Source organism: Pogoniulus pusillus, chromosome 22, assembly GCF_015220805.1.
Source record: "Pogoniulus pusillus isolate bPogPus1 chromosome 22, bPogPus1.pri, whole genome shotgun sequence".
NCBI lineage: Eukaryota > Metazoa > Chordata > Aves > Piciformes > Lybiidae > Pogoniulus > Pogoniulus pusillus.
Genome location: NC_087285.1, coordinates 1,926,072 through 1,939,458, shown reverse-complemented (window position 1 = coordinate 1,939,458; position 13,387 = coordinate 1,926,072). Strand labels below are relative to the sequence as shown.

The 13,387-nt window shown below is 52.0% G+C and overlaps 3 protein-coding genes across 7 annotated transcripts in view; all 3 read right to left on the bottom strand.

Annotated features, from left to right (window-relative positions):
* Window positions 1-13,387, bottom strand: part of LOC135185089 (protocadherin gamma-A4-like) — a 223,480-nt gene that overhangs the window by 159,040 nt on the left and 51,053 nt on the right. The gene's annotated exons all lie outside the window — the stretch shown is intronic.
* On the bottom strand, window positions 2,715-6,554 carry LOC135185087 (protocadherin gamma-A10-like). The gene has a single exon (XM_064161430.1). The coding sequence runs from the start codon at window positions 6,292-6,294 to the stop codon at window positions 3,718-3,720; it is 2,577 nt and encodes an 858-aa protein (XP_064017500.1). The 5' UTR covers window positions 6,295-6,554; the 3' UTR covers window positions 2,715-3,717.
* On the bottom strand, window positions 6,609-12,012 carry LOC135185456 (protocadherin gamma-B5-like). The gene is made up of 2 exons (XM_064162225.1): window positions 9,410-12,012; window positions 6,609-6,728 (listed from the first exon to the last, which is right to left on the bottom strand). Exons 1-2 carry the CDS (start codon window positions 11,846-11,848, stop codon window positions 6,609-6,611), a joined length of 2,559 nt encoding a protein of 852 aa, XP_064018295.1. The 5' UTR covers window positions 11,849-12,012.

Here is a 13,387-nt window from a genome sequence, read left to right as displayed (position 1 = left end):
CAAAGATCTGTTTCACTATGTTCTTGCCACCAACAGATAGCCCTCAAGTTTTCTCTCCAAGCCTACAAAACTTACTGGATTTCTTCTGATCCTCACAACTGGCAAAAACATATCATAAGAGCATAATAAACTATTGTCACACCAAGAAGGGAGGTACATGTGTCTGCTCAACCACAGAAATATGGTTATAAGGTACACAAATGAGAGATGTCAGAAGGAAAAGAGAAGTGGTCATTCAACAGGAACAGAGCAAAATCAGCTTATCACAGAACATTCAGGTTGAAAAAGACCAGCAGCTTCACTGAGTCCATCCTATATCTCTACTCTAAAGAGTATTCCACTAAACCATATTCCTAAACACCACATCTGAATGACCTACAAATACATTCAGGTTTGGCAACTCAACCACTTCCCTGGGCAGCACATTCCCAGTTTGACCATAAGTTCTGTGAAAAAGTGTTTCCAAATATCCACTCTAAGCCTACCCTGTTGCAGCCTGAGCCTGTTCCCTCTCATTCTACTCCTAATTACCTGTGAGAAGAGATCAGCACCAACTTCTTTATAACGTTCTTTCAGGTAGCTGTAGACAGCAATGAGGCCTCCCTTCAGCCTCCTCTTTTTCAAGCTAAACATCCCCAGCTCCTTTAATCACTCCTCATAAGAGTTATTCTCCAGTCCATTCGACCAGCTATGTTGCCCTCCTCTGCAATCACTCCAACACCTCCATATCTCACTTATATTGAAGTGCCCAAAACTAAACACAGAGGCATGAAATCAAACCATTGCTCAGCAAAAATCACAAGGATCTACCCTTTTTCCTCTTTGAAAGTCACGGACAATAACCAGTACATTGGGCATGTCTCAGCATCAAGCATCAAACTCAGTGACAATTTAGGCCCACCCTTAGATCTGGACAGAGAAAAACAAAAAACAAAGTAAGAATGGGAAAACTCAAGTAATGAAAGAGTTGAGCTCACACCACAGATCACACGCACAGTTCCTCCAAGTTATTTCATTGCACAAGCAAGGAAAATACATGGAACCACACACAGGTGTGGGCCTCATCTAACAACTAGGACAAAAGGAAATTTTACAACTTTCTTTTAGCCACAGAGAACTCTTCCACTTGCCCTAAGGCAAGTGGAGGCAGAGGTCTTCATCCTGCCCAGACATCACAAACCGGCAAAGCTGTCTCTGAAGACAGACACCATTGAAAAAAAGGTTTTGGATCCCAAGGATCAAAACACCAAATTCACAGGAATCATTATGCAACTGGAAAGTAAAGTGATGAACTCACAACTTGGTCAGCTGGAGGCTGGGCAAAGTTATATTGAAAAATAAGACACTTGCACAGACTCCTTTTCTGTAGGCCAGCAACAGAGCCTGGGAATCAACAAAGCACAAGTCATTTCTTCAGCAGTGCCTCCTCATACACAGCACCTTGATGATACTGGAAGGTTGCTATTAGGTCTTCCTGGAATGTTCCATTCTCCAGGCTAAACACCCCCAGCTACCTTTGCCATTCCTCATAGCTGATGTACTTCAACGCCTTGATCAATTTTGGTCTATATCATTGATAAAAAGTCCTTTGGTCCCCCAAGGGATACCACTTGTCACTTCTTTCCATCTGGGCTCCAAGCCATTGAGTACTACCCTCAGGATGTGATCATTCACCCAGTTCTTTATCCACTCATCAAATCTGTATGTCTCCAACTTGGTGAGGAGGATAGTGTAGGGGATCATATCAAAGTCCTTGCAGAAGTCCAGATAGGTCTCATAGAGATGCCATTTTTGCTAAGGTCATGGTTACATCTATTGCACCCCACAATGACAGAACACAAAAAGACCCTAACATCTCCTGTCTTTCACACCAACAACAGCAAGAGCAGGAGGCACTAAGATGCTACACATTGCTAGATAAAGCTCTGCTGCTAATCACAACCAAGCCTACATACACGGGAAATGAAGAAAATGGGAACAAACCATGATCCAGACAAGCAAGATAAGGAAAAAAATGGAATAAAAATGCTGTCAAACTCACCAGGAAGGCTTCTTGGTCTTCACTGCAGTTTTAAAATTCACCCCTGAGGGCTCCTGGAAGTCATAGGTGTGGCCCTAAATTCTCACTTTTAACTACAGAGTAGGAAGCTTCCATTTGAATAGTCATCAGCCCTCAATGTTACTTCTATTCTGTGGCCTGTTTGCCTACCACAAGTATGAAACCTTAACTGTGAATACCTTCTCATGGGCATCTTCAGAGAAAGTAGAATACACTTTCAGGTTAAGTGAACAAGCCATATGCAGTGGTGATAAGCACTCATCAAAGTATCAACTCAAAGATACCATAATTCAAATACAGCATGTTGGAAAACTTGGAAGATGTGTGGTGCTTAAGGCTTTGCATGAAATGTAGGTTTATGCTGAGTAACTTCATGAACAGGAAAATAAACTGTTGAAGCTACAACTTTACAAGTCAGAGTCTGAGTCAGAAGACATCTGAAAATGTCACACATTCAGACTCAGCTTATGACTTATGAAAGTTTTTCCTCTTTAGCTCTCTAAACATCAAAGACAAACGTGCTACAGTAAGAGGTTAACACAAGGAGGAAGGAAGGGATCTGTATATACTCTGTCTTATAACACGACTGGATGAGGCACTTAGTGCCATGGTCTAGTTGACTGGCTAGGGCTGGGGGATAGGTTGGACTGGATGATCTTGGAGGTCTCTTCCAACCTGGTTGATTCTATGATTCTATATAATTAATGTTTTTCTCAGGTGCAAAATACACATTTTGCTCTTCTCAAAGCACCCATGGGAAAGGAGCAGCACATTCTCTTTTCAGCAGCTCCCTCAGGCCCAGCTCCCTTAAATCACATTTCCAATCTCTAACAAACTGCATGATGTTCTTTCACCCTCAGAAATTCATGTCCTTTTGCCCAGAAAATCTTGCTTCGCTATACATCATCATTACACCAAAGACTTGAAACAGATACCTTTATATCTCTGTACTGAGAAGGAAGATACATGGTCAAACTCTCCTTTTATCTCATCCTACAACTTGAATCACTCTCATATAGTGCTTGCAATAACATAATAAGGTACACAAAGATTCTTTTAAATAAGTCAACCATAAGAGTCAATGAATCCACAAGACACATATCTCAAATCCTCTACCCATCCCTTCACATGCATCTATGAACCTGCTTTCTCAAAGAGATAGAACTCTAATGAATCTCCTTCATCTTAACAGGACAGAAATAAATTGCTGATGGACAAGTTGCTGTCTAGCCCATTTCTCCACCTAATGCACAAACACCAAAGCATGGACTAAGATAATGACATTTCCTGTGCTATAATGGAGCAAGACAGACGTTGAGAACATCAGAAATCATAATGCTAGGTTATGTATCTGAGCTTGGAAGTTACTTCCAAACACATTCACATCCCACCCAAGCACATGTAGTGTGGGGAAAATGGTCATAATGGAGATATCCAACAGCTAATAATACAACACATTGCTTCAAAAGAGTTCATTCTGGCCATAAAATCAGTATTAGACGAGTTGGAGACACAATGAGGACCTGACTTGGGGCAAAAGTAAAACTCCTGCTCCAACCAAACTGCAGCCAATAGCAGCCTGACACTGTCTGTCTCTAATACAGAAACGCTGAGGTACCATTCCACGGTCACCTGCCGGCAACAATAGCCGTAAGCAGTCAGCATGAAAGTGGAAGTAGCTTTGTATTCCCTGTCAAGAATCCTGCCTCAGCAGCCACACTAGAATAGGATGAGGACAGGGGAGCAGTAACGGGAGGCGTGTGGAAATAGGTCTGTGGACAGGCACTCACCGGGGCAGCGTCGGGGTCCTGTGGGTGGGCACCGGCATGTTCCTCCACAAGCAACGGGGAGGGCTCCACGGGTGGCGGGTGGACCGGAAGGGTGTCGCAGCAGCTGGCGGGAGACAAGCGGAGCTGGCTCTTGCGCGAGTCGGCGGTGAGAGACATCTCTTGCGAGTAGGAGCGCAGGAAGGCGCGGACGCCGTCGATGCCCACGAAGTGTGTGGCAGGGACGCCACGCAAGACCCCGCCAGCCGGCGAAGGCAGCTGCGAGCGGCGCCAGCGCCGCAGGCGCAATGCCAGTAACAGTAGCAGGAAGGCGAGGAAGAGGCAGGAGACAGCTGCCACGGCCAGCACCAGCCAGCGCGTCAGGATGCGGGAGGACTCGCCTGGCACCGCTGCCGTCGCACTGCCCACCTCGGCCAGCATCTCGGCCACGCTCTCAGCCAGCACCACCGTCAGCGTGGCCGTGGCAGACAGCGCCGGCCGCCCGTGGTCCTTCACCAGCACCACCAGGCTCTGCCGGGCCGCGTCGCGGGCCAGCGGGAAGCGCGCAGTGCGCACCTCGCCGCTGTGCAGCCCGACGCGGAACAGCCCCGGCTCCGTCGCCTTGGCCAGCTCGTACGACAGCCACGCGTTCTGACCCGCGTCCGCGTCCACCGCCACCACCTTGGCCACCAGCGAGCCGGGCTCCGCCGACCGCGCCGCCAGCTCCACGCCCGACCAGCCACGGACACCGGCCCCGGACACGGGCGCCGGCGCTGGGTACAGCACCTGCGGCGCGTTGTCGTTCTCGTCCACGATCACGATCCGCACCGACACGTTGCTGCTCAGCGCCGGGGAGCCGCCGTCCTCCGCCACCACCCACAGCCCCACCTCGCGCACCTCCTCGTAGTCGAAGGAGCGCAGCGCGTACAGCGCGCCCGTCTCCGCCTGCACCGACACGTACGACGACAGCGGCACGTCCCGCACCCGCCCCTCGCCCAGCCGGTACCGCACGCGCGCGTTCTGCCCCCAGTCCGCGTCCCTCGCCCGCACCGTCAGCACCAGCGCGCCCGCCGCGTTGTTCTCGGCCAGCCGGGCGCTGTAGCTCGCCTCGCTGAACACCGGTGCGTTGTCGTTCACGTCCAGTACTTGCAGCGCCAGCACGGCACTGCTCCACAGCGGCGGCGTCCCGCCGTCGGCAGCCCTCACTGTGACGTTGTACTCCGCTACTTCCTCCCGGTCCAACTCCTTCATCGTCACCACTCGATAATAACCCTCGAAGGACTTCTCCAGACGGAACGGGACATCGGCATCTAGGGAACACCGCACCTGTCCGTTTGTCCCCGAGTCCCGGTCTTGCACGTGCATCAAGGCCACCACCGTTCCCGACGGGGCATCCTCCGAAATCTCGCTCAGCTGAGATGTCACTATCAGTTTAGGCTGGTTGTCGTTGACGTCTGTCACTGTGATCTCGATCTTTGCCGTATCAAAAAGGCCGCCGCCATCCCTTGCCTGCACCTCCAGTTCGTAGGACTTTCCTTCCTCGAAGTCCAGACTCTGCACCAGAGTGATTGCTCCAGTCTCAGAGTCCAGCTCGAAAATCTTCGATGCTTTCTCCGTGATTTTCTTCAACGAGTATTTCACATGCCCGTTCATTCCCTCGTCGGGATCGGTGGCCGTGACAGTGATGAGGGTGGAACCCACGGGCACGTCCTCAGGCACACGCACTGTGTACTCAGCCGGGCTGAACACGGGCGCGTTGTCATTCGCGTCCACTACCACCACCCTGATTCGCGCCGTGCCCGTCCGCGACGGCTCTCCGCCGTCCCTAGCGCTCAGTACCAGATCGTGAAAGGCCGCCTCCTCCCTGTCTAGTGCCTTGGCCACCACAAGTTCGGGATGCCGATCTCCTCCAGGGCCCGCCTGCACGGCCAGTGAGAAGTGCTCATCACCGCTCAGCTCGTACCTCAGGACAGAATTAGCCCCCAAGTCTGGGTCCTGAGCTTCGACAAGAGGAAATCGAGATCCGTGAGCTATCGTCTCGCTCATTTTCAGCTGCGTTTCTGGCTCTGGGAAACTGGGCACGTTGTCGTTAATATCAGTGATTTCCACTTCGACTCCGTACACCTGCATTTCCCCCTCCACTATCAGCTCACACCGCAGCACGCACTGCTGCTCATTCTCACACAGCTGCTCTCTATCTATCCTCGCCGCCGTTACCAAGTGCCCCGTTTTGCCGTGCAGAGAGAAATACTGCGTCATACCTCTGTCTAAGATGCGTATGCCACTGTCTCTGATTGCAGTCATCTGCAGTCCCAAGTCCTTAGCCACATCACCCACGAAGGAGCCCTTGGGCATTTCCTCAGGCATCGTATAGCGCAGCTGCCCCCACACCGCTTCCCATGCCGACAGCAGGATGCAGCACAGCAGGGCCCGCGTCCGCCCGCTCCAGAGCCTCCTCGCCCCGCACATCTCCACCGCCGCCACAGATTCAGATCTGTTTCTTGTTACGGTTTCGTCTCCCCGCTGCGGTCTCCTACCACAGACCTTTCCGGTTCGCGGCAGCCCGTCTCCGCACCGGGGGGACGTTCGCAGTGCTTCCGAACGCAGAGACAGCCAGCGAGCGAGTCCGGCTGCAGCGGGCGGGGCTGCCTGCAGCGCTCCGGCTTCCTTCGGCTCCTGCTCGGTCAACAGCGGCGCCCGCAGCCTCTTGCCGGAACTGCATCCACCCGGCGCTGCTCGCAATCGGGTTCATGGGTTCTAATCAATGGCGATACGAGATCTCTCTATCGGAATATGATGTTTACAATCTTGCTAGCCTTATCTGAGTAGTCCGAAAGCACAGTCTCTGCCGCGAACTTTACAGCTTTGTGTAGATACCGATCTCGAATTACAATTGCCTCACCCTGTTTGCAGATGTAATGGGCATCTAATAGTCATTTAAATTCCTTAGACTCCGACTAATTGAACAAAGCAGTACGACCCTCCCTCAGATGAAATCTGGCGATGTCCTGCTTTGGCTCTTCTCAAATCTTTATTTTATTTGAGTAGGTGTTACTCTCTTTAACTTCTGCCTCAAAGGAAACTCTTTGTTTAAATTGAGAGTGCTTTAAAACTCATACGACTTGCAGAGTATTCCGGATCTTTAATAATGCTACAACTACAAATTAGTCTTTTCGTAGATGTCGACCATGAATGTGGTTTTCCTCAGATTTTCTGCACATAGGAAAACCATAATGGAGCTGCAGAACGGAGACATATCTCACTATGGGATCAGGGATCAGCAGTCACTCATCGTTTCGTTACTTTTCCCAAGCACATCGGAGGCTGCTTTTGAACAATCTTAATTTCCCCCCTTTCTACTACCACTGTTCCACATTTTATATTGCATCCTTACACACTCCAGACTGTGCTTCCTCTGCGTTTCTGAGTAACACAACAGCAGACAGCGACGCACATGGACACTTTCCCGGGGTAGGTCGTTAAATCAATCAACATAATCCAAGATTTTCAATCTAATTAGCGATCAATTCTTGTGGAAAATTAAAATAAGAAGAAAACCTCTGAAATACACAAGGCAGCTTTTCTAAAGATAATATTCAACAGCTTAATCTTTGCAGGAGAAGAGATAAGGAATGATAGAGAAGATATAAGGAATGCTAGAAAAAGAGGGAACTAAAAATGATCACGAAGAGAAGTGCATAAGACAGACGTTTAGGTATCTTCTATAGTTTCAGAAAAGTCCACCCCGAAGGAATAAATCTTCAATCACAAAGTGTCACTCCCATTTTCCCTACCCGGTTGTGTAGAATTATTTGACCTCATTGTACCTTTATAAACTTCTCAGACTTGCACGATCTTCATAGACAAAAAATGTCAGCTGAACCTGAACCTATGACCACCAATGAACCAAAAAGGACTGCTCTGAATAGAAGTGGCATTTTCCTTTCATTCCTTCATGGAAACACAGATCAGGACTTGCCATCCACACCACACAGGGAAGTTTCAATAACTGATACAAGGGATAGAAACCCAAAACAAACACCCAAACAAACAACAATAAAACCTCCCTAAAAAACAAACTCAGCGATTGAAACGATAAATCTGATACTCAGACCCTCCACCTCAGAACCAGAACCATCGGATTCGAGAACCAAAGTTTCTTGCTGGTCATTAACCAAATTGCTTCTTGTTATCTAGTCATTATCAGAACGGGCAGAAGCCTCTAGCTGTTAGAAAGGCAGAAACGACAACTGCTGCAAAAGCGGCTGAGGGACAGAACGTCCCATGTCAATGCAACCTCCCAGGTTCACGGATCTCTCCTTGGGGAAAAAATTAGGAAATAAGAATCCCTGAAATATATCAACTGAATTAGTGTCTCTTTTTCAATGAAATTTAATCCAGCACCCTCACATACATGTGAAAGATAGATCAGGAGGGGTGAAAGAGGAAAGTATCACAGTATCCCAGTATCACCAAGGTTGGAAGAGACCTCACAGATCATCAAGTACAACCCTTTACCACAGAGCTCAAGGCCAGACCATGACACCAAGTGCCATATCCAATCCTGCCTTGAACAGCTCCAGGGACAGCGAGTCCACCACCTCCCCGGGCAGCCCATTCCAGTGTCCAATGACTCTCTCAGTGAAGAACTTTCTCCTCACCTCAAGCCTAAATTTCCCCTGGCGTAGTTTGAGGCTGTGTCCTCTTGTTCTGGTGCTGGCCACCTGAGAGAAGAGAGCAACCTCCTCCTGGCTGCAGCCACCCTTCAGGTAATTGTAGACAGCAACAAGGCTAAACAATCCCAGCTCCCTCAGCCTCTCCTCATAGGGCTTGTGCTCGAAGCCTCTCACCAGTCTCGTTGCCCTTCTCTGGACACGTTCAAGCATCTCAATGTCCTTCTTGTAAAGCTAAATAATCACAGCATGCACACGTGAAAAAATATCTGGATAAAATTAGGGTTACCCGATCTATTACTTCTGCTATTTCTGAAGCAGGCTTCTGCAAATGATGGGAAGGCTCATTCCCAGAGGAGAAGAAGGGGCACTAAAGAGGAACAATGTGTAACATCTTCCACAGAGAAAGCACAAACCTTTGGGAAATCAACAGGTTTGGATCCAGCTTTCAAAGAGGTTCACATCAATCACTTCTGTAACAAAACGATCATGAAGGAAAAAAAATTCAACAAGCGCCCAACTCGTAATGTCGACTGTGTCACCATTAATGTACTGCTTCCACACTTACTAACTCAACCCAGCAATACGTTTCACTCTTTCATCTAGGAGAACACAAGATTTTTCCAGAAACGAGAAATCTACAGCATAAACCATACACCAAGTTCACATCAAGTCTGTCACGTAGGATAATCACTCAGAGCATTCACTGTAAACAACTCAAAAGTCGTACCCGAAACATTCAACTGAAACCACGACAACAGGAGAACTAACAAATACTACCCCTGCCTCTCTGGTCTGAGTGGGCGGGTGCTTCCGTCACAGAGACATGGACCAGCTCTCCCCAACCACACCACACGGGATAAAGCCAAGGAAAAAGGCAACAGAGACTCAGATAGGTCTGGCTTACTGACCTGCAGTGTGTCGGAGGCGGTGGGTGGGTCTTCCGCGACGGCGATGTTGTTCTGGCTCGGCTTCGTGCAGGACTCCCCGCCGAGCGTTGCCTCCGCGGGAAGGCTGGGAAGCGGCGGAGGCAGACAAGCAGCCTCGGTCAGGGCGCGTCCCGGAGCCACGCACAGGTTGTAGGAGTAGGGCAAGGTGCCCTCGCAGAAGTCGGCCGGGAAGGCGGCACTGGCCAGAGAGAAGCGCTGCGCGCCCAGGCAGCGCAGCACGGGCGGCGGCCCGGCCCTCCGCAGCCGCGCCAGCAGGGCCAGCAGCAGGCTGAGCAGGAAGAGCGCCGAGAGCAGCGCCAGCGCCAGCACCAGGTAGAACTGCAGCTCCGCCGGCGACTCCACGCCCGCCGGGCGCTCGCTCAGCTCCGGCAGCGCCTCCTGCAAGCTCTCGGCCAGCACCACGTGCAGCGTGGCCGTGGCCGACAGCGCCGGCTGCCCGTGGTCCTTCACCAGCGCCACCAGCCGCTGCTTGCCCGCGTCGCGCTCCGACACGGCCCGCGCCGTGCGCACCTCGCCGCTGTGCAGCCCCAGGCGGAAGAGCGCCGGCTCCGCCGCCTGCACCAGCTCGTACGACAGCCACGCGTTGCGCCCCGCGTCCGCGTCCACCGCCACCACCTTGGCCACCAGGTAGCCGGCCTCTGCCGAGCGCGGCACCACCTCGAACGGCGGCGTTTCGCCTCCTGCCGCCGCTGCTGTCGTCGGCCAGAGCACCCGCGGCGCGTTGTCGTTGCGGTCCAGCACGAAGATGCGCACCGTGGCCGTGGAGCTGCGCGCCGGCACCCCGCCGTCCTGAGCCCTTACCGCCACGGCGAACTCGCGGCACTGCTCGTAGTCGAAGGAGCGCTGTGCGTACACGGCGCCGCTCCGCGCCTCCACGGACACCGGCGGTGGCGCCTCGCCTGCGCTGCCTCCCTCCAGCCAGTAGCTGACGCGCCCGTTGGCGCCCGCGTCCGCGTCCCGAGCCAGCACGTTCAGCACCTGCGCTCCTGCCGCGTTGTTCTCTTCCACGTAGGCGTTGTAGACCTCCTCCTCGAACACCGGTGCGTTGTCGTTCACGTCCGACACCTCCAGCACCAGCTCAGCGCTGCTCGACAGCGCCGGGCTGCCCCGGTCCCTGGCCACCAGCGTCACGCGGTGCTCGGCTGCCTGCTCCCGGTCCAGCGTGCTCGCCGTCACCACCTTGTACGAGCCTCCCGACGATGCCACGAGCGACAGAGGCGAATCTCCTGATAGCTCACACTGCACCTGACCGTTCTCCCCGGAGTCACGGTCCCGCACTTTCACCAGCGCTACCACCGTGCCGATCGGAGCGTCCTCGGGCACCGGGCTCGATACTGACCTCAGTGTCACTTCTGGCGCGTTGTCATTCACGTCCAGCACCTCCACCTCCACTTCGCAGTGTGCCACCTGACCACCCCCGTCCCTAGCCTTCACTAGCAGTGTGTAACTCCTCATGTCCTCAAAGTCCAGAGCTTCCTGTAATCTGATGATGCCGCTCTCCGCATCCACCACAAACTTCTGAAGCACCTTGGGAGACATTTTCCCGAAGCCGTAGGTGATACGAGCGTTGGTTCCATAGTCTGCGTCAGTGGCCGAGACGTTCAGCACCATCGAGCCCAGAGGGGCGTCCTCGCGCAGGCTCACTCGGTACCGGTCATGTGCGAACACGGGGGGATTGTCGTTGACGTCAGTGATGTTGATGAAGAGCTGGGCGGTGCCACTGCGAGGAGGGTCTCCGCCGTCCAGAGCCGTCAGCACCAGATGCAGGCTCTGCTCTTTCTCGCGATCCAGCGCTCGACGGAGCACCAGTTCCGCGAACTTACTGCCGTCCTTGCCCTCCTTCACCTCCACCTCAAAGTAACTGCTGGACTCCAGCTTGTATCCCTGCAGGGAGTTGATGCCTACATCTGCATCTTCGGCTGCTCCCACGGCAAAGCGTGCGCCTGGAGATGTCAACTCGTTGATTTCCAGATGGAAATGGTCTTGGAGGAAGCGCGGTGCATTGTCGTTGATATCCTGGATGGTCACTTCGACGTGGAAAACGTTGAGTGGGTTGTGAACCAGTGCCTCGAAGCTGATGGAACAGGTCGGTGACTCGCCACACATCTCCTCTCGGTCCAGCCTCTCGTTCACGTACAGCTCTCCGCTCTCCTCGCTCAGCATGAAGTATTGCTTCTCGGCACTGAGCAGCAGCTTGCGTGCCGGCAGCTCGGCCGGGCTCAGCCCCAGGTCCCGCGCCAGCGGCCCCACCGGCGAGCCTCTGCTCAGTTCCTCGGGGATGGCGTAGCGGATGGGCTCCGGCTCCGCCCGACAGCACAAGCCTAGCAGCACAGCGGTCAGTAGCAGCACTCCTCCGTCTGCTCGCTGCGGCCCTTGTCTCGGGCTCTGTCGGATCGCCATTGCGTATAACGCTCGGCGCAGCCGTCTCTCCTGCCGCTGCCCTGTCTCACTTCCAGCTGCTCTGTGCCGAGCTCAGGGGCCGCCGGAGGGCAGCGATCTCTGCTCCGGCTCGGATGCCGCTGCCCCACGAGCCGCCTCTCGCTTCCGCTGCCCGTGCCGCTGCCTCTCTGGTCGGCGCCGAGTGAGCGAGCAGCCTGCGGGGGCTGGCCGCTGCGGAATCAGCTCCAGCATCGCTCTGCGTCGGGCAACAGCGGCACCCAGAGGTGCCGTGGCGCCGCTGCAGCCGCCGGATGGCCGCCGTCACGGGAGACCGAGATTCTGAGCATTGGGTGTTCCATTAAATTACGGAAACGCTTCATGGGATTCCGGAGGCGTTCAAAAGTGGGATTCGCAACCAGGTGCTTTATAATCTGCACGAGTTACAATGAAGAGCCGAAGGAAGCATCCACTGAAGTGCAATTAAACCAAAACATTTTAGCTGCTCTCAATAAAAACAAGAGGGAGCTTCTCAGCACTCAGTTTTGTATTTTCAATTCGCCTTTTTTTTGCCTGGGTCGAACATCAAGAAAGAAGTATCGTGGTACAATAAGAACAGAAGTGATTTCAGCCTTTTGTGTTGTGCTTACAATTGTTTCCTGTTTTTCCAGCATTTAATCCTTTTGTTCATGTAAATCTCAATTGTTTGACCTAATGCTCATTTTTTCTTTTAGAGAGAAGAGGAATGACCCTGAGGGACTAACACCCAAGAGGCAAAGGTGCAAAATGGCTCAATATTTTTTTTCTATTTTGTTTATGACTCACGATTTTTTTTTTTTTTTAAATCTCCATACTTGAGGATCTGATAAGAGGGAAGTGAAAGCCACATGGAGTCTTTCATAGAACCAAAGAATTATCAGTGTTGGAAAAACCTGTAAGATAACTTATTTCTCTCATCTGCTGTGGGCAAGCACATCCTTCTCTTCCTCAGGTTACTCAGAAGGCAAGAAGTAGAAACACAGAGGAATAAGTAGAGGAATAAGTAGATTTTCTCAGGCCAAACTTATTGAGCAGAAGGAACAGAAATTACATTGTATGACAACTAAGCAACTAAGGGAGAGTGATCACAAGCAGAGACAAGTTCCTCTATGGTATCTTCACAAACAGAAATCCCTCATGTCTTCTCTCCAACCCTACTCAACACCCGGGTTTGCTCTGATCCTCACAACTGGCAAAACCACATCACAAGAACATAATGCACTGTGATCACACCAAACAGTGGGGTACATGTGCCTTCTGAGTAAGATTCTGTGAAGAAATACAACTGTACAGCACATGAATGATGTCAGAACTAACAGGAAAGGTCATCAGCAGGGACTGAATAGCACCTAAGCATCAGCACTGGGGGCATGTCCTCCTTTATGTATCACTACCACTCTTTCATAGATTTCACTTCTGCTAAAGTCCTGCTTTCATCTCTTCATACCAAAAGCAGAACACGTTTCCTCACATCTCCTCACACCTAACTCTAAGGCCCTACCCTGGCACCCACATTAGAATGCT